Genomic DNA, 24498 nt, shown 5'->3' with positions numbered 1-24498 from the left:
TTCAAGTAAAAATATACAATATATTTGTTGTATAAACTTGTACAGAATGTCTTGGACATTTAGCTTTACATACACTATACATAAGGGTCAAAATAGGGTCACTTTCACATCCTTCATGATTTTAAGAAAATGTCCCCCATGACAACCACATTTTATGTACATCTTTACAAACATACCAAACGAAACAGCCCTTGGATGCACTTTTTAAGAGGCCATGACGAGACACAGATGACTTGTATAAAAATCCCTGAAAATGTCTCTCTGTGAGGTAAAAACACATTTTGTCAAACTCATTTCCTTTCATACATCAAACTCACTCATTTGTTCTGAGACAAGACTGGCAATAGAGAACAGCTAATTACACACACATCATGTTTCCCTTAACATTATTGTGCCACAGAAGGAGTAGCTGCAGACTGAAGACTGTCGGAGTAAAAACAAAGGTCAACATCTATTCCTTTATACACTGATTACTCACTGAAATTGTTCCTTTCAATCGGGGCAAAAGCCAGTCCTATACACTATACCACGACCTGGTAGTAACTGACGTATGGTTCAATTTCATGTTAGGTTATGATCAAGGCCTCAACAACAACAACAGGAAATGTGACCTAAAGGTTTCAAAACAAGATCCTTGGTAGAACACAATCACATGCAAATAATGCAGTTATAAGCAACAGAATGTACAGGGGCGTTTCTAGAGAATAATGTGTTTTAACTTTGATGTTTTAACAGAAAGTGGCCACTCGATCTTGTATTTAAAGAACTACGTAACATTGTGGTGTTTACCAGACATTAGTGACGGTATTCTGAGTGAAAGCACAAAAAAATGCTTTCTGCAGTAACTCCATTCTGCTGCAAGTGAGCTGCCAACAGTTATCAGAAGAAGGACAATATTTCAAGGCCAGATCACTGTAGTAGCTTATTTCCCTCAGCTAGAGTACCATCAAAACATCTCGGATTGGTCCCCAGAAAACATTCGGATTGGCCAAAGACTCCTTTTAGACCATCAAGGCAATAATCAAAACTCATACAAAGACACACATTAACATCCGCTTTACGGTTGGTGAATAACAAATAACAGTCAATCCTAGATTTAATAGAAAAGTTATGAAATGTCCTGCTATTATGGTCGTACATGACCACTGATTAATGCCATGTATGGTTGAGAGCAAAAGTCATCCTTGTGTTAGAAATTAAGGCAGGCAGGCTGGATCTAATGGATCATGTTCTCTGTGACACAGGCTCCTTTAACAGATCAATATAGTTCCTTTTGGTGCAGAAATACTGTAACTGACTTGTGTCAGCTATTTAGGCGTCTGACGGGCTCGGAAGAAACCTCAGAGACACCCCAGGAAATGACAAAAAAGGCCATCCAATCAATCGATCCTCATGTTGACTCCAGCGTGTCCAGCTGGAAGACGTTGTGATTGGTTGGCGTGGTGAAGAAGAGCTGCTCCTCGTTGGTTGAGCGGTTATCACAGGGACTGTGCAGCCCCAGCGTCCTCTCAAAGTCCAGGAGTTGACCCATGAAGTTGAAGTTCGGGGAAATGTTGGACTTCTTCCTCTTGACGAAGTCATAAGCGTCGTTGAGAGAGAGGTTGAGTCTCTGCATCAGGTAGGCCACGGTGACGGTGACCGAGCGGCTGATGCCGGCCAGGCAGTGGACCAGGATGCCACACTGTTTAGACCGAGCCTCATCTGTAAGACCAAGGGAAATCTACTGTCAGCAGAAAGTTGTTGTTCTAAATAATATTTTCATTGATTCATATTTTCTTGTATTACAATGTAGTTGACAGAAGTAACCCTGCTGATGGCACAATAAAAAGGTACCACAAGCTTCTGCTGTTCTTGTTTTCAGAATTCATTTGACCTAGAAAACGGCGTGCCTAGTAGACCGTTAATTACACACATCAGCAAACAACTGTCAACTAAACAACACTGCGCTTGTTGTTGTGGACCTACATTCAAACACAACCCCAGAGAGTGGAAACACCATTTCCTTCCTCATTCTACCTAAAACTTTTGGAAACTAGTTCATGAAACACATCCATGCAACCACCAAACAAACAAGTCAACAAGCTGTGGTTTCAGGTGCAGTCGTGGCAATAGACAACGCATCAATAATGAAACTGAAACATAATGTAGTGGTGCCACCAAAAAAAGGAAAATATATGTTTAGTTTCAAGATGAATTGTTGTTCTGTATAAAAGAAATTCAGCGATATTATTGTACAACAGTACAATCAGGTTGTGATCTGAAAAACTCCCACCTGTCCCACAAATCCATTCACAAACCAGTTTACCAAATAATCATTGTTAATAAATGATTCCGAAGTAGTGATTATTACATTGTTATTAAACATAATTATCAAGCAATGACTTGATTAATACTAAGGATTAACCATCATAAAAGGTGCCCAGCCCACACGGGATTATGATACAGTACATGACACTCCTTGTGACAAAAAACAATTTTTTCAATTATTAATTATTATTAATTATTTAACAATTATTTCCTGAAAAGTGTGTCAGTGAGTTGTAAGTTGAACAAAGCCAGTTATTGACCTACTCACCTATAAATGATATGGCCTCTGGGAAGAACTGGGACAGGTTCTGACTCCAGTGGTCCGAAATGGGGATCTGTTTGTACCTGAAGTGGCCGTCGTGCTCAAACATGTTGGGGAGATTGGGTGTGACATTCAGGATGTACTTGATGTTGTGCTGGCCCAGCACGTCTAGGTTGGTGGAGTCTTTGGCGCAGCCCAGGTAAAGGTAGGGGAGAATCTGGACGGGGAAGGCGGGCTGATTGCTGGGGATGGGGCTCTCCTCGGACTCCGTGGCGCTGCTCGGCTCTCGATCGGATTCCCCATCGGAGCAATCCGAGCTGATCCGGAGATTCCCAAAACCCAGGACGGACAGCGGAGGAGAGGAGCTGGGACAGGAGCTGTCTAGGAGGGTCTCACAGTGCTCTGGGTACTCTGTGTGGAACTTTACAAATCCACCTGGACAAGAGCCAACAACACACAGGTTAACAAAGTCACACCATAGTAAGAAATGAATAATTTATTCAATAAAAGCCTATATAAACTGCTTATTATTAACCATATTTTCAATAGCAAATAAAAGTCTGTTGGGTGTGTGTGGAAGCAGAGCTGTAAAAGAAGCTGCTCAAGTTCCCCCCAAAAAAAGAACCATTCATGAAATGCATGCCTGTTCCTGCTAGAGCAAAACATGGCGCAGCCATTTTGGAATTTTAATTGAGAATCTCAGTGACACAAACTTTTTGAACAGCTCACAAACCGCAAAACCCACAACACAGGATGGACGTTATAGCGCTTCTAGTAACGTCAACGTCTGTAACGTTACTACACAACAACAGAGATAAACGTCTCGCAGTATTAACATTCAAAAAGTCGGTATTTGAAAGTTTAAACTGCTTAGCTTGTTCGCCTTTAATACAGCTTATAAAGATGCTAGCTTATGCTAATATTGCGCAAAACTAGCTTGATATTTACCAACGTTCTAGAAATGTAAGTTAGACGTTTTTCTAACGTTACCAACGTTCTAGAATTGTCAGTTAGACGTTTTCTAACGTTCCCAACATTCTAGAATTGTCAGTTCAACGTTTTCTACCGTTACTAACGTTCTAGAATTGTCAGTTAGACGTTTTCACCGTTACTAACGTTCTAGAATTGTCAGTTAGTAGCCGTTTTCTACCGTTCTAAACTCCAACACAGACACACTTTAACTACCTAATATTCAACATTAATGTATAATTTCATTCTTTTGGGGTTAATTCGACAGAGAGAAACTAGTTGTACCTTCCAGGTAATACGCTTTACAGCCGTCCTCCCACAGTTTTTGAAGTAGTAGCCCCAAAACGGACGTCGGAGCTCCGCTGTCCTGGTGCCAGTCCACTCCGGTGCACTCATCGTACAGGACCACCGTGTCCGTCTTGCACCGCCTGATGAACTTCTCCTTGTCCTCGTGGTTGGGGATGATGGTCCGGATCGGTATGTTGCCCTTCTTGAACCTCCGGAGCATCAGCCCAGGTATGGCCAGGTTGATGGCGGTCTCGATGTGGGATGATTCGTAGAGCTCGTGTGAACGACAGTCCAGCAGGAGCAGAGAGGTCGCCCCGGACTCTAACTCCAGCTGCAGCCATTCCACGCTTTTACTCGGCGTCACATTATTAGTAGACATATCGGACTCAATATCATACCACATTGCTAAGCTAAAGCGCAAATACTTTACTACATGGTCCACCCGAGCGACGAGACACAAACTACATTTTCAGCCGAGAAAAAGAAGCGTTAGAAATGTTGCTCCTCCGCCAGTAGTGCATGGCTGCGTTTTCTGCTTGAAGCGAAGAGATTTCCCCTTTTTCCTCTTCTCTATTTCCATCAGTCAGTGAGTCTGACCTGTCCTAATGGAGACCTCATTACTCTTTCATTTACCACACATATAAGTTTTAAATGTGACTGTTTTATATAAGTCTCTTCATCAACTTCAGCTACTCCACATCGTACCAGGGTCCTCCTCCATGCACATTCTCCTTCTACCATTCCGATGCATGGGGAGAGTTTTTCTTTTTTTTTTAGTTGACAGTAGAGCAACTCAAGAGGGAGGAGTTTATTCCTTATGATTTAAAGTCATAGCAGAAATAGCACAACGTTTCATCTCAATGGAGTCACTCGATTTTTGTCAATCACTATTCATAAACCAGTGTTTTGTGATATTACAGTTTTTTTTTGTTTTTTTTAAACAATATTTTTTTTATTGAATTCTACATATATACATATATACACATACAGACAGACTAACAATATTAATAATTAAATTACACAATGAAATGTTTAGTCAGAATTTCCACAGTAATCAAAGAAAGAGAGACATGACATTTCATGTATTTCACATATCTAACAAAGAAAACAAATCAAATAAAAGATAAGACAAAACAAATAAATACCTCAAAAAAAGAAGAACAAAAAAACACACACAACAACACAACAATTTCAACAACAGCACTCATCAACACACAGCAGTTTCAATTTGACTATGCCACCCATATAACAAGTTTATGCAGAATTATTTGAAGGGGGTTGTTATCACCAACAATCACTAAATATGATCCCCCACATTTTCCTATAGGGACTAAAGTTAGTTCTGTTCAATGCTTCCAAATGACCTTGTTGTAACCTTGTGTAACTTATTAATTATTCATTGGGCTGAAGGTGTGTCTGGGTTAGAGTAACATAATATTTGCATAGTTGCATGATGGAAGGATGGAAACTCTTAACAAATGAGGTGGAATTGCATTATAGATAGATCGATAGATAGATTGTAACTTTATTGATCCCGAGGGAAATTCAAGTTTCCAGCATCACAGTTCCATAGTGCAAAACATGTCAGTAAAAAGGCAGTAAAAAAGTTAGTAGTGCAAAGTACAAAGTACAAAAAAATATACCAGATATAAAAATACAAGGAGATGAAGAAAACTGCGAAAACTGAATGTAATGCAGGGTAACAGCTGTGATACACGACTATTAAAAAAGTGAATATAGTGCAGAGGAGACTGTTCAAAATGAGTATAGTGAAGGGTAACTCCAGTAGCTTATTCTATGAAAGTGCACTGTGTGCATTATTATCTTTTATTGCACATAACATGTATTATTATTGCATATTTGTGTATCATGTTCAAAACGAAATTCCCCTAACCTATATTCTGCATACTTTGCCTGCAATCTTATGACATACTGTATCTTAGCTGGGACCAGATTCTGTATATATAAGCCATTTACCTATATAGTATGCAACTATAAAGAATTTATAAAACTGCCCCTGGGAATATATATATATATACGTTATATATATCTGCCCCAGCGACCAAGAACATTTACAACAAGTCTTTCATACCAAATGCATAACTTTGCTAAACTCAAACACCATTCACACTGTCTGTTATTGTTATCTGTACTGTGCATGTTGTGCTAGTTATTGTATTTACTGTGATCTACTATGATGTGTTTTGACCAACCCATGAAGCCGAAGGCAAATTTCCACATTTTTATTATTCATATAACAATACTAGTCATATTACAACCACTATAAGTTAGTATTAGCAGTTTACTAGTATCTGTTTATTACACAGGAGGAAGTGCAATGACGTATTTACAATTAAATCCCTGTCCATTCATTATCCATTTAGTACACAACAACAAATGTGTGAGGGCTTTGGTTTAGGACCGAGAAGCAGACACAGACACAGCTGGATGGTGGTTGAAAGTCAGGTGGATTTATTATAATTAAAGGTGGTGAGGGCGCTGGAGAAGGCAGGGGACAGGCAGGCTGTTGAGCAGGGTGGAGCAGCTGGAGGAATGAGCTGCGGCGGCGTGAGGATGGCTCGATGGGAGGCTGGCACTGGAATCCAGAAGACAGGAGAACACAAGGTTAGATATCAGAAGCACTAGGAAACATAAGAATAACTCTGGTAAGTAGAATACAGAGCGGCCGAGAAAATACCAACTGGTAGGCAGAACAATCTGGCGAGGACTGGCAGGAAAGCTGGTGTTCTTGTACTGTGGGTTGATTAGGTGATTGTTGACAGGTGCAGAGTGCAGAGTGGAGAGTGAGACCAGGTGCCTGATGAGGAAGCCGCGCCCCTGCCACACCCACAGGCAGGGGAGGGGGAGACCCAGGGAAAGCAGAACACTGAAAAACTCCTGGAGTCAAGGCCAGAGACGTGACAAAATGTGCTGAATCCATTAGTTTAGTCTAAACTCTACTGCTGACTTTGAATCGGTGATGCAGTAGAGCAGCAGAACATTTCATAAAGGAAGTATGTTGTCATCTTTCATCATGATAATAATCATCAGCATTAGACACACCCTTGAAATGGCTCTCTTCCTCAATTTTTCCTCTTACACACGAGATGAAGTATATGAAGGACTTTATTTCCCACGCTTCTGTATGTTACATGGTGACATTCATTCAAAAAGCATGTTGCTGTGCGTATGAATGTCTTTCCTTAGAATGCAGCCACAAACACTAGATGCATGGTTCGCCACTTACGTGTATAATAATGCAAGTGAATGGGTGAATGTGGAGGAATAAGAGAGAGAGAGAGAGAGAGAGAGAGAGAGAGAGAGAGAGAGAGAGAGAGACACGCGTGCAGTGGGAATCCAGCCACGCAGCTCATCTGTCTGCACACGTGAGCGGGGGGGAGACACAGATGTGCAGAGCATCAGGATTAACAGAGGAATATAGGGCTAAACCTGCACACACACACACACACACACACACACACAAATGCTCTCAACCATGGACTGATCACACAACACACAACAACAGGCACCATATCATTGCTACACTACACCACAAAACACCACCATTTCAGCACCTGCCTCCAACAGCCAACCACCACATAACACATACTGGCTGTGGTCCATTGTACCACACATGATTGCTGTTCCGGTTGAACTCTCAATCTATGAAGTGTAGAAGTGTTGGACCTGCCCTCAGACTATTTTGCATTAAGGAACTGGGCAGCCTGCAACTGTAAAGACAGTGATGGATGAAGGAAATAATATGTGACAATGAGGTCAAACAACGCAACAACAGATGTAGATATACTGAACTCCCCTGTATATGAAGCAAGATTTATTTTAGGTGGAAAGATGACCTTGTTTATCAATCCAAGAACCAAATGGTGCTGCTGTGTATAATGAATAAGTCTCAAGATTTTGAAATCAACTACATGAACATAACTGGAGTATTGATTCATGTTCTGACAGTGGTGTTGGTCACCTGGCTGCTCCACTTCTTCCACCAACACTTTGGTTACATAACGCAGCTCCAAACGTGAGCTCATGGTAATTCACTCAGAGGAAAGAGAGAGAGAGCACACTTTCAACTATAGTCTTTGATTTACAGAATCCCAGGTTTTTGCATGTCAAGTGCTGTTTATACCCCGACGGACACATAAACACACCCGTCACGTGCACATGTACACTGAGGATGAGACAGATGGGAGGAGAGCTTCCTCTCCATTGATATTTCTCTGCATGTGGGAGTAAAAGGGCTTTCTTATTGACCTCATTTTATCTTGACATGCTGATCATAGGGCACGCAGGATAGAAAACGTCAACAGAAATGTTAATTCTATCTTGTATGAAAAAGCTACATATTATAACCAGGCTGCTACAACGATGACAGATAAATCTGACGATTCATTTAAAATTCCCTGTAATGCCTGACATGCTGTGTGAAATACATTGAAGCATATTTGCTGCATTTTATTACAACCAATATGATCTGCCATGCTATCTAGATGGGAAACACAATATCCTGTTCTCTACTGATACCATCTAGTGGTTGATCATGAAAGCTGCTGCTCCAGCTATGAGTCATCTGCTAAAGGGAGGAGGTGTCTGTCGTCACGGCTTCACAGCTCCAAACAGGAGAGCCAGTGTGCCTCCTCGTGGTGAAAACCAAGAACGCCATGAGATGCATTTCATGAATGGATGACCGCAAATCTGCCCTTAAGCTGATTATACATGAACACCACTACTTGATGCATCTCTGCCTTTTTACTAAGCCAGAAGGTTTTCTGATGAAAAACAGTCATGCCTTTCATGTTGTTTATGATAGAACTACTTATTACAATCATTACTATTTATTATAAACACTACTATTTACATCCCTAATCCACATACATCTCCTTCACTGACCTTTTGTGATGTATCTACAGGAGGAAGCAATGCCACATTCCATAACATGTTATCACTGACATGAGAGATAAACCAGGAGTGCTGCATGTAATGAAATAGTTTACACATACAGTACACGTGTGTGCAGCAAATATCCTGGGTGTCATGGTAAATGTATAAAGATAAAACTGCATGTAAGACATGGTTGCACCATATTAGTGATTTAAGATACTGCGTGTTCACTGGGTTGGAGTGAGTGTGTGTGATATTTCACGCCATCTGCCCTCTCATACTTGAAGATTATTCTAGCGTGAAATGTTCAGATAGATTATTCCGATTAGATCTTTGCGTAACATATAATAGGCACATTTGCAACACATCAGTAAAACAACCCACCTGGTAATAGGAAAAGGGGATTTTTTTTCTTTCAAAAAGGCAGCATAGATTGCCGTTGCTGCAGTTTCCTACAAGCACAGTCCTCCTTATCTGAAACAAGGCCTTTAGAAAATGTTAATTCAACCTTTAGATGCTCTAGTGCTATACAAAAAAAACCTCATTCAAATGTCATGCATTTGTTTTTTAATAGAGGGATTCATTTACATGATGTGAATTATGCATGGGACAAGCACAGATATACAGTGGGTGGCACAGCGGCGCAGTTAGTGCTGTTGCTTCACAGCAAGAAGGTCCAGGGTTTCGATCCCCAGTGTTCAAAATCTCAAGCCTCTAGTTAATTCTCTGAGACCAGTGTGATATAAGCCACTTACATGTGAGGAAAAGTGAAACCCAGTAAGTAAGGCAATGTGTTCATTTTAGAAGAAAGTGGTTGTATATTTTGTGAAGTGATTAACTTATGTTTATTATAATTAGGATCCGGATTGAGAATGTGAAAGTATTTCATCCTTAAGATGTTGATGCATTAATAATATCGGATAAATTATGTACCTCTTGTTTGTTATTTCTAATTGTGGTAAGCATGGCAATATATTGATTTCAGAAAAATCAACATTATCTTCATCCATTATCCTCACTGAATAAATTATCAAATGGCTCCCGGATCCTGGTGTTTTAATGTGCATACCAGCTAGAAGTTCTATGGTTCAGTCGACTAATACTCCCAGACAAGGCAATAAATAAATAATAAAATGATAATCTAATTTAAGCGTACATTTGTGTTGGTGACACAACACGCAGTGATATATTTAATGTAAATACAATAAATAGCTTGAGTACTAGGAGGTGGGGCTTGCTGGGCTTTAGTATTTTACATGACATCAGGCTACTGCTGATATCATGTGACTGAGGCCTGTGAAGTAGGACTTCTCCCTCTCGCTCATCAGCTCGAAGTGAAGAGGCTGCTGGCAGAAGTCACACTCTGCTGAGGAGTGCGGCCTCAGCTCCATACCCACCTCCTTCCACGTCTTCACCAGCCGGTCTGTGGGGACAGAGCAGAGAACAAACAGCTGAGGATACAACAATCTTTGCCAAAAAACATGGATACTAGATCTTCCTAAAAGAGTAAAACGTGTTTCAAACTGTGTTTTGGAATACATGTCTCACTATCCAATGTATACTGGGAGCTGTTTCAGAGTTGCAATATTCACCTAAACATCTCCTTTAACAGGGTCAGCAACTTCAAGTATTTCATCATCTTTGCTGATGATGAGGTTAATTCTAAAGTATAATGACATTTTATTCTTATTCCAATTGAGAATTTTACTCTCACCAGATATTTTATATAACCCAACACATAATACTTGGGATATTTTTGATTCAGGAGATGTGCATCATAATTTATAGAGTGGGCATACCAACAAAGTAGAACATCATCTGGGGAGTGTGGTGCGGCGTGGGTGCGATGCGCAGCAGCTCCTCTCCTTTAGCCACAGTGGGGTAGTTGATTGCCTGCACGTAGATGTTGTAACGAGACATCATGATGTCACAGATCTCTGTGTTCTTCTCTGCATCCGCCACCTGCCAAACAGACACATCATGTGTCACATTTTAAAGAGACATAGTCATAGAAGTGAAAGATTCCCGAGTGAATCCCTGCATCAGCAGCGGACAAATGATTAATTTCCATACCTGGACAGGTATGATGTGGCTCGGGCAGTGGACCACGGGAAGGCCGGAGTCCATCAGCAGCTGTCGGAGCAGCTTGACATTCCTCTGATGTTTCCTCCTGAGCATCTGGCCTTCCTCACTTTTCAGCACCTTGATGGACTCCCTCGCCCCCGACAGCAGCATGGGGGGCAGGGAGGTGGTGAAGATGAAGCCTGCGGCGTAGGAGCGCACCGTGTCCACCAGGGCGTCGGTGCTGGCGATGTAGCCGCCCACGCAGCCAAAGGCCTTGCCTGGAAACGAAACCCATTACAAGTCAGAGAGGAGCACATAATGTTAACTAGTAAGGGTGTTATGATGGATTTCCCCTCATTAGTGAGGGTTCTACTTACCAAGGGTACCAGAGATGATGTCCATCTTATGCATGACTCTGTCTCTGTCCCCGATCCCTCCTCCTCTGGGCCCGTACAGGCCCACAGCATGAACTTCATCCACGAAAGTGATGGCACCAAACCGGTGGGCAATATCACACATCTCCTCTAGTGGGCACACGGCCCCTGTCGAAGGCACGGCATTCATTAGACTATTTATCATTATCATCATTCATCATAGCAAATGCTGTGATGTGATGCCTGCTTTGTAAACACAGCAATTATTTTTCTTATTTTTTTAAAATTTTTAATTATTCTTAATTTTATTTATTTATTATTTTAAATTATTCTTAATTTCATTTATTTTTTAATAATTTAATTTTGAGAAATATTACTCACATTTCTGTGGTGACAGTAATGTAAATCAGTATGTTTCTCATTTTCCAACAAACAATTAAAACACATCAAACATAGAAACACATCAATTAGGAATAAATAAAAAAAGTGTTATAAGATGCAGTATTAATGAGTATTGCACAGGTGAATAAATTGTACAAAAACTAAACTGTGCAATAGTCAATACTGCATTTATACTGTAAATTTCAAGAAATATTGTTATTTAATTATTATTTATACTATTCTTGCATTTATATTTAACACACTTAATAGATCCCACTTCCCAGCATTTTTTTTTTTATTTACACCGTGGTTATATATTGTATATGTTTGATGTACATATTTCTTATATTTCTAATTTATTTATATTTCTCTACATACATTGTAGCATTATGTACTGTATAATTTACACGTTATATACTCCTTTATTTATATTATTCTTATGTTTCTTTATGCTTTCTTATAAGAGCAACTGTAATGCCCCGATTTCCCTCTGGAGATTAATAAAGTGTTGCTGATTGTGATTCTGATAAAATCTTTTAAATGTCCTTTAAATTAAATAAGACTGACACCAGCATGGAGGGCTGTGTACTTACCATCCATTGAATGCACCGTCTCAAAGGCAACAATCTTTGGAGTGAAGGGGTCAGACTTCTCGAGCAGCTCTTGCAGGTGGCTGACGTCATTGTGACGGAAGATAAACTTCTTGACCCCGCTGTTTCTTATTCCCTGGATCATTGATGCGTGATTGCCGGCGTCAGAGTAGATTTCACAACCTAGAGGAGAAAAACAAATGGAAAAAAATGTTGAATTGGGTTTAATCAAGTCAATTTCGACATGGAACTTTAGGTCACATGTAATATTTCCAAGCTTAGTTTAATGTACCTGGTAGTATTTTTGCCAGAGTGAACAAAGTGGAGTCATTGGCTACAAAGCAGGAGGTGAACAGGAGTGCAGCGTCCTTATCGTGCAGGTCAGCCAGCTCGTGTTCGAGCTCCACGTGGAATTTGCTTGTCCCTGAAATGTTTCGTGTGCCTCCAGCACCGGCACCGTGCTTTCGTAATGTCTCCCTTGAAGAAAAAAATAAAGATCTTAAAACCACCGTATCATATTTCATCAGAGCTGAATCTGTATTTATCACCACCCTCGCATGTTTATGGGTGATTGCTGATCAGTGAGCCTATACTCACATGATTGTCTGGGTGACTCTCGGGTGACGGCTCATGCCGAGGTAGTCGTTGCTGCACCACACGGACACGTCTCTCTTTGCGTGAAGAGACTCCGAGTAGTCGTCCGCCATGGGGAACGTTGAGGCACGCCGGTTCACCGTCTTAAAAACCCTGTATGTGTGATCTGTCTTCTTGCCTTCAATCTTCTTTTCAAAATACTTGTCATACTGAAAGGTGACGACTGATGGGGGGGAAAAGTGAAGGAGGGTTTTATAATAAGAGAAGTTTTTGATCATTAAGAAGAGTCTTTCTTACCCTTGGGCAGATTGTCCTTCAGCAGGTGAGACACTTTGGAAGGTTTAAGAAGGTTTTTTGGTGTCCCTGTGTTGACCTCTTCTGCCTCGATAAGCGAAACATCTTTTTTCCCTGTTTAAGAAAGATGCACACTATTAGTGATCTCTAAATCAATACATTCATTGGATATGAACATTAAATGTCACAATAGTGGTAGACCCTCAAAAGGGAATGGATTCTTGTTTTTGAAAATCTTTTTATTTTATTTATTATTTATTTTCTATATATTTATTTTCTGTTTCTGTTTATCTTCATTTTGTTAGAGGTGCCATTTAACTGTTCAATTGTATGATTGATACTGTGAAGCTGTATATTGATTTAGGCCCTGTAAGAAAGGGAAAAGTTAAGAGGGAACGGGTGGGTGTGTGGGGTATTTTATGTTTGTTAAAGTAAATCCTGTATTGAATATATTGCATAATAATGCTGATGTTTGTATAACAAAAAAACAATAAAGACATTGTTAAAAAAAAAAAAAATGTCACTATGCTCCAAACAAGGACCTTTTCACAATTTACATCACTGACTTCCTCTATGGATATCCAGTTACAGGTGTGGCCGTGCGGTTGCTTACCTGTGCGTGCAGAGAGCATCTCCTGGACGTCCTCTTGCAGCTCCATGCGGGCCTCTCTCACCACCCTGTTGTTGTTCTGCCCCATCTCTGCAGCCAGGAAGGGACATCTGGAGCCCACGGCCTGGCCGGCAGGGGGCGTGACGTGACCTGGGGGCAACTTGACTTCAGGCTTTTGATCTACAGAAGACAAGAATTCATTTCTATATCGGTGTACAAAATAAAAAAAAGCAAATCATATAAATTTATAATAGGATGCCTTAAAACTGACCATCATTTGTTGGAGTGCCTTTGAACACAGAAGCTGAAGAGGACAGAGCTCTGGCCAGAGGTCTGGAGGCCAGGTCCATCATCACGGGGCATTTTTGGGCATAGCTCGCCAGCGATGATTTCCCAGCCAGCTGCAGGAAGACACTGGGCACACCAGTGAGGAAAGGGCACCGACGGATCACTGCGTCCATATGTGATACTCTTAACCTGAGAATGAGAAGGAGGAAAAGCATTAATAATACGTCAAGAGGGAAAGCAAATTAGACATCCATTACATTCAGTATATTCCCTAATGTTCAGATATTGAAATGCTACTTACACCTTGGGACTAACATTATTAAATAATAAATAAAGATAGATATCAACAATGTGAAAAAGGTCTAACTATTCAGGTAACATTTAAGAATATTTTCTACCAAAACTGATGGTTTTACCTGAACATATCCCAGTCCACCTTGACGTAACAGATGAAAAATGTCTTGCGAAACATGACCGACTCCACACTAATCTATGACCAGTGAAAGGAATGTTATATGTTTAAAGCCTCAGAGACTACTTTCATTCACTCTGCTCTGTAGTCAGCTGTCCTTGACAAGAGGGGAAGGAAAAGGGAAGGCCTCTCAAGGACCTGTCTCTCAACGAAGGAGAGCCATCTGGCTGCTGCTCAGATGAAAGATATACATGAAGTGAAACAGACTGAGCCCCCACCATCCACCATGTGTTACAAAACATGCCGGGGCTGGATCTCATAACATCCACACACACACACACAGTCAGACGAGATGCTATGTATAGTCTGTGTGTTTTTTAATGATTATTGTTGTTACCAATTCATAAAATACCTTATTTCTACAAATTAACAGTTTTGGAGGAAACTGACCTTGACTCTGAAATTAATAATTAATGATTATTAATGTAATAATCATTAATGAGGTTATCACTGAAAGGACATCATCTTAGATTTAGATTGTAAATTGTAAATTAACTGTACACAACTTTATTTTAACCATGCTTTTTTATTTCACCCATTCACTATTATCCCAGCATTCACAATCTGATAGATTAAAACAGGATTTAAGATGAAAACTGGTATTGACATCTATTCATACAGTCCCCCAAACAACAGTTATCTCACAGTATTTAGTTGCTTTTAACATTTTTTCTTAACAACTTCTCTAGAGTAAAAATTGGGAGTCTGCAGCAAAAAACTTCAACATGAAAGATTAAGGTTTAAATTTACACTAAAGGTATTTTTAATTAAATTTTTATTTTTTTAGGTATTTTTTTAATCAGATTTGATCGGTAAAAGCTTATCAAGTCAAGGTTTGATTGATGGCAGACAAAAACAGTTATCTTCAAGCATGACATGAGACTGCAGACTACATGTGGTCCATGTAAACCATCCCTGCTACAGCATATCCCCCTTTATAGGCTTCAGTTATTATAATATATGAACCCACCTTTTTATCCTTTGATATTTAAATCCTGCTCGGTCTTGTGTTCCTCGGCAGTTTTCCTAAACCGATTCTTCTTTCACTTTGAGGAAACTCCAGCTGGAGGAATTATAACACTTCTATCACAGCGTGACGTAGCAGGAGAATGTTGCACAAGCACGGAGCCACGCCCACCAGCGGTCACGTAATGCTACTGACGAAGATCGTCTATTAAAAACAGGAACCGACATTTGTTGCTCACCTCTTAACCCTAAAGTAAAAAATGTTTGTTTTACTGTACTGGGAAGTGGTTGTAAGTAACTAGGTACATCTACTCCATTACTTTTACTTTAGTATTTCCACTTTTTTTCTCCTATAGCCTGTGCTGTTATAATTAGGATCTGGATGGAGAATCTGAAAAGATTTAATCCTTAAATTGATGCATTAATAATGTTTATTAACTTATGTACCCCTTGTTTATTATTTCTAATTGTGGTAAACATGCCAATATATATTGATTTAATTTGTTAATTGTACAGAAAAATCTTCATTCATCATCCGTCCTCCACCCATTATCCTCCCTCAATAAATGGCTAAATGGCTCTTGGGTCCCTGTGTTTAATTTGCATACCAGCAAGAAGTTCTATGGTCAAGTCTAACTAATATTCCCAAACAAGGCAATAATCTAATTTAAATTTAGATTATAAAGTCTTTTTTCCCACTGACATTTAAGTAAAAGTGTGAATGTAGGCTTTTTACTGCAAGTGTGGTGTTTGTACTTGTAACTTATCTGAATACTTCTTTCACCAAAGACTTGAAACCTGACTTGGATTTGCTAAAAATTACTTGTGTGCATCTGCTTTTTAGTTCATGAACGTGTACTTTGTATACTTTAACTTATAGTACTTAACCAATGGTTTATGTATTACGTAAAGAGACTTGCTCCTGTTGCTATTGACTTGATGATTTGTGATGAGATTACAAAAAATAATAAAATGTGGTGTTCTTCCATGCCTCTACGGTGAACGGATAATCTGCAAACTTGATGAATTGAAGTAAATTCATGTCAAAACATCCTCTTACAAACTCTCACACACTTTAATAGGCTACACTATCAAAAAGTAAGCACATCTCCAAGCCAAGTATTTTCTGGAAGCCTACAAGACAAGAATAATTAATTATACCTTTCTTAAGTATATCTTGATCAAAACATTAAGCAAGTACGCCTATAAGCCAAATATACTTAGACTTTTCTGTATACTTGTCAGTATGAGCCAAATGTACATTCAAAAGAAGTATACTAATGGCACACTTGAATCACTTTGGTAGGGGTAGTATAGGGCATTTTTTTAAAAACTATAATTAGTTTTTTCGGATTCTTGACCCACTTTTCCCCTTTTATTTACTCAACACAACTCTTTTTGATCTTACAAAAAAGTCTCAAACGTTTTAGTAATTTATTTCAGATGTAAAATATTTTCAGCACCCATTTTTATGTTATTAAACATTGTGATCTACCCTTGTATGTAGATTTGTACTGTAAAAGTTATGGTTATAGTAGGTAAAGAAATGCGTAAATAAGATGCACACAAATAAAATAAAAAGGGCCTCTTCTATAAAGACGAGCCTTGAAACTGTCTGTTCAGCCTCACAGTAATGCACATGACACCTATTCAACACAAGATCATCTATTATATAGGTTTGCAAAATATTTGAGTTATGAAATGTTTTTTTTCTGTCCTAAATGTCTGTGATGGGATTTTATCCACATTATGACTATAGTGAGGTCTTTAGCTCTTCCTTCCCTGATGAAGCTCACAATACTGCTCCTTTCTCCCATTTAATGAACACTGTCTCCACCTGCTGGAGGACCGATTATATGAACCAGCTTTTATATGTTGTGCATTAATGAATGAGCTGCCTCAGTTACTCCAATTCCAAAACCATTAAATCATCCTGTAGTCTTTGCAACCAACACACACTGTGGAGTTCAGTGGTTGTAAAACGTGCAAGACAATGCTGAAACAATTGTAGAATAATTAACTCCATGAATGAAACGGATCCACATAAATGTGTTTGGTGACTTTGCAACAGCCGGTCCAAACATCTTGGGAATATAAACAAGGCCAACAAGAACGTAAAGACCAAAAGCATGCTCTGACTTGTCAATGGGATTACAGGGCTTTAATGATAGGATGAGACATTTCTTAAACACAATCACTATTAAATAAGCAAACATTACAAACCAACTTCATATTTCAATCTGTCTGACAAGGTCAGGCAGGGCGGGTTACATGATCTTTCTTTAGTTTTGCAACCAGCTTTACTAGCAGTTCCATTGTTATTCCACTAGGCAGCAGCATTGGGCTCATACCCAGCCCCCGTAACGCAGCTTGTTGGGCAGGTAGATGCTGGTGAGGAAATCAGGAGCGATGGCTGCTAGGGACTGGATTTCAGCCTTGACCTTATTCTGCTGCATCAGTTCCATCTGCAACGAAGAGCAAATGTGCAGTTTTAAGGAGCATGCAAGAGGAAGCCGTGCAAACAAGCATAAATCATCTTCAGGTGTTTATCTCTAACAGAGTGGCTCTTCTTTTTCCTCAGTACCAGCGAGCTAAGAGTCCTCCTGCACACATTCCTACACCGTGTGTCACATAGGCAAAGATGTTACAACTGTATAAACCTCTGAGAAAGAACACTTTTTCCTTTTGAAAAAGGAACATTGTGCAACATTTTCCCCCAATGTAGGCTCATAGATGCCGAGTGTGGTAAGTTAGGGGCGTGTGATATGGAAAATGATCCATCACAGCATTTTCTTTTACTGATAATTTACTATTCATAACCACATGGTAAAGGTTAAAACTACATCCAATCGAGTCAAATGTTTTTTGTGTGTTTTAGTAGAACTAATTCACATAACTTAAAATAAAGGTCTCAAGTATTTGATCTCACGCTGGGACAGAATTTGGTCAATTTAATTTATTCATTTAGACATTAGAACTACTCAAATGATATCTAAATAGGATAAAACTCCAATAAAATAAACAATAATACTGAATTATCTTTCAGCCTCACAACCAGTTTACATGAGGCGACACGTCTCAGATGCTTCCCTTCATCATCAGACTTTATTTAGCTCACAAATTTCTATGTGACTTCCCTCTACTTAACATCACATTCCTCTCTCACCTCTTTCTGCCAGTCTGGTTGGCCGGTTAAGTACGGCCTTGTGAGGAGGCTGCTGAGTTTGCTTTCATCTCTCCTGGTGAGTGGGATCAGGGCATCCTCGGGAACCCTCAACCTGAAGAATAAAATGTTGATTTTACTACACAAATTGATTTTTCCTGAAAATGACAGCAGCCGGGCTGGTTGATAGATGTCGTCCCTACCCTACATTTCCTCCCATTCTCGACAGACTCACATTGAGGAGTTATTATGTGTATGTTTAGGGAGAAACATAGGAGGAAAAAGTGGAAACTACAATTAAATGTATGTCAAAAAGCCCTTTTGGACTAAATTTGTTCAAGGGGACGTATACTTAAAACTCAATATGCTCTCAGATGCAGTCCCTAGAAAGAAAAAAAAAAAGTGAGGGCGACAGCAACAGAAACCAAAACAAACAATCTAAATGTCCCCAGAATATAATCCCAATTAGAGGCAGGAGGAGGAAGTAGGAAGTAGCGAATGTGGAGTCCAAACCTCTGGAGGTCAGAGGGGAGGAGGCCTAGCCACATAACGCTGGGGACGGTCAGACTGTGGGCCTCAAACGACATGGCCTGTGGAAAAACACACACACACACACACACACACGCAAGCCCAGACACACAAAATGCTTATACACATATATACATCTCAAATAAACACACCAATCAGCACTGTACCTACATAATGTGGTTACGCCCAACACATGTTCACAATGAAGTTCACAAACACAAGAATGATTACACAAACATCACAGAGATCAACAAGGACATCGCCACACAATCACTCGACATTTTCACTCCATATGATGTCAGTTTAAATATCCTGAAATGGATGATTGGGCCATTTTTTCTTCATATAATTACATATTGCTAACAGAGAGACACTGAACAGACCACATTGGATAATATACAGTACAGGAATAAGTGGCATGGCGGTACTCACCACTGATCCGTACTTGTAGATACACATGATCTCAATCCCTGGGAAAAAAAAAAAAACCAGAGGGAGAGACACAGACACGCTGCAATCACTGACATACCAGAGCAATTATCCTGCGAGATGTGTAACGGAGCTTAGAACAAAGTAAAGCATTACACATGTGTCTCGCCATGCGATGGGAAAAGGGTTAGAGGTACGGAGGCTGATGGAAACTGAGCCATCACGCCAACGGAAATAATAGTCAGACTAGGCACCATGACGTAGAGGACAGGTGCTAACATCTGCAGGCTTAGTGGGACATGCAACCTAACAGTGTGTGTGTGTGTGTGTGTGTGTGTGTGTGTGCAGAGATGAAAAGACAAGTGTTGTTAAATGTGTGGAAATATGCAAAGTATGTGGGAGAAAAGCTGGTTAGCGTTCATGAGGAGTACCATGAGGGTCAGCATCCACCAGAGCGAAGATGGGGATGTGCAGCGTGTCCCAAAGCTTCCTCACCATCAGCCTGCTGTTCACATCTGGCACGCCTTTACCCTGATCCAAACAAAGACACCGGTTATGCACACAGAACACTTAATACTATATTTGAGAAATTCTAATTAATATGATTCAAGTCACATTCCAAAAAAAAAAGGAAACACACTGTGATTATGATGCACGGAGACAGCTTTGTGCAGAAGTCGTCATCCAGTAGTCTCTGAAACGTTGCATCCTTCTCAACTATCATGACAAATTTGGCAGATGATACAATATCTGCACATGATTGGTGAAGGAAAAAAAACACCTGCAACAATGTAGTGTCCTCTCCACACAGAAAGAAAATATATAAATAGACAGTAAAATTGTCCAACAAATCACAAAGGATACTTCTGATCCCACCAATGTTTGATGAAACTGCAACGGCCTGAAACCAAATACAGCCATAAAGATTGGTTCAACTAGTAAAAGATGTCTAAATATATTCCTTGCAGTACTATCGCTGGTTTGGCAGGAAACACAAGGCGCCCTGTGGAGCTGTTGACACAATGTTTTTGGCGAGAAACAAATATAAATACAACGATGTAACCTCCTCGGGGTGCCTTTAAGTCATAGTTGATGCAATGTTTCTCAGTGTAGCAACATGAAGACCGTTTCAGTCAGTTTATGTTGAGGATGGAACTTACAGCAGAGCCGGAGCGGCAGTCGATCCTCGTGCCGTCCTCCTCCATGTAACACAGGTCACCTGAGATTAATCCCTTGGACGTGGCCAACTGGTGACGTAAAAGTTACATACACAAGTTAATGCGTGCTCATATTAAAACATACTTCGGCCTCTTTGAATTCAACTTTAATTCACTTCCCATTTGATCAGAAGAACCTTTTTCTCCCCACAGGTGTTTCCGAAGACATGAAGCAGAACAAAATGCTTTAAATACCGCACAGATTTCATCTGCGGGACCTGAACCAATCATAACAAAGCGTTTCCAGAGGAATTCAGTTACACGGTTTTAATATCTTAGGCGTGTGTGTGTGTGTTTTCTATCATGCAATCACACATCACACAGATATCACATTAACATGGACACACACACACACACACTTACCACATGTAGTGATCTGCGAGGAACCTTTAGCAGGCAGGAAATATCATCCACGATATGATCAACAGTCCTCTGTGAACCAAACAGCTGTGTGTTGTTGTAATAGATGTCTCTGGGGAAGAAAAATGTAAATCAAATTCAGGAATAACCCAGCAAAACAAAACTGCTTCACATCGAGCTTCAGCGATGATCATTTAAAATGTGAATTGACGACAAATAACCTTTTGGTAGCGTATGAGTTGCTCTGCACGAGTCTGTAGATGACCAAGAAGATCTTGAGAATTTGCGCTTCAAACAGAGAAACAAACAGAATCAATCATTATATTCACTTATCACATCTTTAAAAAGGATAGGGAGAAAACAGACTCTGTTCTTAATTAGGATATCCATGTGGTAAACTGATCCCTAAAAGCCTCTTTCAACATATACTGTCTCTGCCAATTTGTCACCTAAAACTAAGTCTGACTTTTACTGCCGTTTGTGCAGTTTAGGAATGTGTTCACATCGAATATAAATGAAAGCCACATGAAGTATAGCACAACTGTAAAGGTTTTTGACTAAAAGGAATGTCGGTTGTCAAGAACAGAAATATAACAACAGAGGTGTGCGTATCTTCTCACCAAATTTAGTAACGGACGAGGGACAGTCGCTCCTAATGGTGGTGACAGAACTTCCTGAACTCATCTGAAGCCCGATGGCACTGTCAAAACTTAAGTGGGAAGTAATGAAAGAAAAAACGTAAATGGGGAAAAGAAGGGAAGAGGCCATCAAAGAAATCTACACAAGTTGTGTGTGCTACATTTTACTTTGAAAATCAGCTCCCCCACCTGTAAGCCATTCAAAATTCCCAACACCCTGAGGGCTACCTGTGAGAAAAGCCTGCCCCGCACCTCGCCGCGCCGTCTTGACTCCTCTGTGAAACCTTTGGCGCTCAATCTGTGGGATTCTCACATTTGAGAGTTGAGCCAGAATGTGCTTTAAGCTGCGGCAAAAGGTTTGATCCAAACAAGACCAGACAGTCTGCTTTGTTCTGAGCAGAAGGTCTCTGCAGCCTAGTCGCATTAAAGCCCCTTTGTAAATGTGTGTTTGTGTATGTGTGTAGGCCAGTGCGTTTCAATTCCTTATCACTCTGTCATCTTTTAAGCTGCAGGAAGTTATTTCAACTTCGATCTCTGAACCAAAGTTGTTTCTTCTACCACCTGGTTGCCCGTGCAGTCTGCTGCTCACAACACCCCTTATACAAATGCAGACTGAAGTGTGTATTAAACAGCAATCTGTTCATCTTGTGTGGCCTGACCTCCCACCAAAAAAAAAACCTATGTAGGTAAATGTTTATTTATTTCTTTACACAACATGACTGCTTGTGTTTATCTTTTAAAAGGTCAGACGGCTTGCACGGATCCCACACAGTCGGTGTGTGAAACGACTGCAGTGTTCGGGGCGGGGAGAAAAACTTTTCATGCTACAGTGTGGTTTTAAATAAAGTTACCTGACGTTGGCCCAGCTGGATCTGTTGGGCAGTGCCAGGACGGGGGCCTCATCTTTGGAAAGACGTGTCACTATTCCTAGGATTACGTTTTCAATGCGGGTCAAGATTTCCCTGCTGGATATAAAAGATACAGAGTTTTGAATATGGGCTGCCAAAAAACCTGGCACAGGGGTTCTGAATTGTTTTCATGATACTTCAGTTATATCAATTTATATTGTTATAGAGTGTAGTACATTTTCTGGAAAATCTGAGAAACAGTTTATGGATGAAACAAACAGGAATACTTATTTTAGAGGAATCCAGTGAATGAAAGTTGTATAATTCACCTTATTTTGAAAACATTTATATTTTGGATTCGCTGAATATGATATGAATTCTTGCTCTGTTTTTCCTGATTGATCTAATTATTATTTTGACCAAATTTATGCTCATAAAAACTTTTGAGAGGTGATTATCTAGCTACGTCAAACATATATTTAAAGATTAAACATATTCCTTTTTTCGTTTATCATCCTAGTCCCCCTGGCATTTAGTTATCTGTTGATTACTTGTACTTTGTATATAGATATAGATAGATATATAGATAGTAACTTTATTGATCCCGAGGGAAATTCAAGTTTCCAGCATCACAGTTCCATAGTGCAAAAACATGTTAGTAAAAGGCAGTAAAAAAGTTAGTAGTGCAAAGTACAACAAAATGTACCAGATGTAAAAATACAAGGAGATGAAGAAAACTGTTAAAAGTGAATATAGTGCAGGGTAACAGCTGTGATATAGGACTATTAAAAAAAAGTGAATATAGTGCAGAAGAGACTGTTAAAAATGAGTAAAGTGCAGGGTAACTCCAGTAGCTTAGTCTATGAAAGTGCACTGTGTGCATTATTATCTTATAAATATATATATATATATTTGTGCCAATAAGGTCATTATGTCTCATCCTGGTTGTCAACCAACTCTTTACAGGTTTGTTGACACAGAGCCTAACCTTAACTTATATAATCAATCAATCAATCAATCTGATTGTCTTGTTTAACCAGGATATACAGCTATCTAACTAGCTAAGCAGCACTGTAATATAATATTATATTATATTACTATAATACTTTATTGTCAGACAGGTCTGAAATGTGTTTTGCATTACAGCAGCTCCATTTGCAACATCACAGAAAGGACAAAGACGATCAAAAGAAACAAGGATACAAACATTTAAACATTACAATCTCAGAATATTCAGGACCCTTCAACGTACATTTGATCTGGGATTAGGCTCCATATTTAGTTTTAGGATTGACTGGTGTACAAAAGAGATAGCTTCAGTCTAACCTTATTAAATGGTGGAACCCTGTAACCCTGGTAACACCCTGTAACCCTGGTAACACCCTGTAACCCTGGTAACACCCTGTAACCCTGGTAACACCCTGAAACCCTGGTAACACCCTGTAACCCTGGTAACACCCTGAAACCCTGGTAACACCCTGAAACCCTGGTAACACCCTGAAACCCTGGTAACACCCTGTAACCCTGGTAACACCCTGAAACCCTGGTAACAATTCATATTCTCATCGGAGATAATACTACTTATATTACTATAATCACAGTATAGAGTAAACTAATTAATCTTTCTACCTACATAGCTATATTATAATTACAGCAAAGGTGTTATATCTAAATCTGTTACCCCGTCGAATAGTGTCTCCCTCCTGTTAACATGAGGGCGCCCCCTCGGGTCGGTTCAGGATCAGTTCACATATCGAGGGGTAAACAAACAGTATTCACTTGAACTTACTGGCTGATTTCCTCTTCAACACGCCGGCAGTCTGTCAGGACTTCGACATTGTTCAGAAGTTCAGCACGAAGCTTGTCAACTTGTGAAAACAGCTCTGCTGCTGCATGAGATCCCATCATGCAACTACCATGGTAACTACTTACTACATTCATATACGCGATATTCCCGCGT

The 24498-nt window shown here is 39.9% G+C and overlaps 3 protein-coding genes across 4 annotated transcripts; all 3 read right to left on the bottom strand.

Moving 5' to 3' along the window:
* LOC141772633 (dual specificity protein phosphatase 7-like) lies at positions 1–4681 on the bottom strand. The gene is made up of 3 exons (XM_074643832.1): positions 3824–4681; positions 2576–3004; positions 1–1701 (listed from the first exon to the last, which is right to left on the bottom strand). Exons 1-3 carry the CDS (start codon positions 4227–4229, stop codon positions 1391–1393), a joined length of 1146 nt encoding a protein of 381 aa, XP_074499933.1. The 5' UTR covers positions 4230–4681; the 3' UTR covers positions 1–1390.
* A 4591-nt stretch (positions 4682–9272) lies between these two features.
* LOC141772632 (5-aminolevulinate synthase, non-specific, mitochondrial-like) lies at positions 9273–15498 on the bottom strand. Of its 2 annotated transcripts, none has more exons than XM_074643831.1 (11): positions 15360–15498; positions 13901–14106; positions 13633–13809; positions 13023–13133; positions 12729–12948; positions 12424–12608; positions 12135–12314; positions 11164–11328; positions 10796–11064; positions 10522–10684; positions 9273–10145 (listed from the first exon to the last, which is right to left on the bottom strand). In XM_074643831.1, exons 2-11 carry the CDS (start codon positions 14088–14090, stop codon positions 9985–9987), a joined length of 1821 nt encoding a protein of 606 aa, XP_074499932.1. In that variant the 5' UTR covers positions 14091–14106; positions 15360–15498; the 3' UTR covers positions 9273–9984. The 2 variants fall into 2 exon arrangements, with proteins under 2 accessions (XP_074499932.1, XP_074499931.1); XM_074643830.1 differs by lacking the exon at positions 15360–15498 and adding an exon at positions 14334–14480.
* Positions 15499–17490: 1992 nt separating this feature from the next.
* Positions 17491–24489, bottom strand: spo11 (SPO11 initiator of meiotic double stranded breaks). The gene is made up of 13 exons (XM_074643829.1): positions 24328–24489; positions 22542–22655; positions 21673–21761; positions 21274–21340; positions 21056–21164; positions 20636–20722; positions 20340–20376; positions 20116–20225; positions 19907–20006; positions 19479–19516; positions 19032–19108; positions 18522–18633; positions 17491–17820 (listed from the first exon to the last, which is right to left on the bottom strand). Exons 1-13 carry the CDS (start codon positions 24477–24479, stop codon positions 17701–17703), a joined length of 1212 nt encoding a protein of 403 aa, XP_074499930.1. The 5' UTR covers positions 24480–24489; the 3' UTR covers positions 17491–17700.
* Between the last annotated feature and the right edge of the window lie 9 nt (positions 24490–24498).

This window comes from Sebastes fasciatus, chromosome 8, assembly GCF_043250625.1.
Source record: "Sebastes fasciatus isolate fSebFas1 chromosome 8, fSebFas1.pri, whole genome shotgun sequence".
Lineage (NCBI taxonomy): Eukaryota > Metazoa > Chordata > Actinopteri > Perciformes > Sebastidae > Sebastes > Sebastes fasciatus.
Note: the sequence above shows the minus strand (reverse complement) of the source record. Positions and strands in the feature narration are given on the sequence as shown.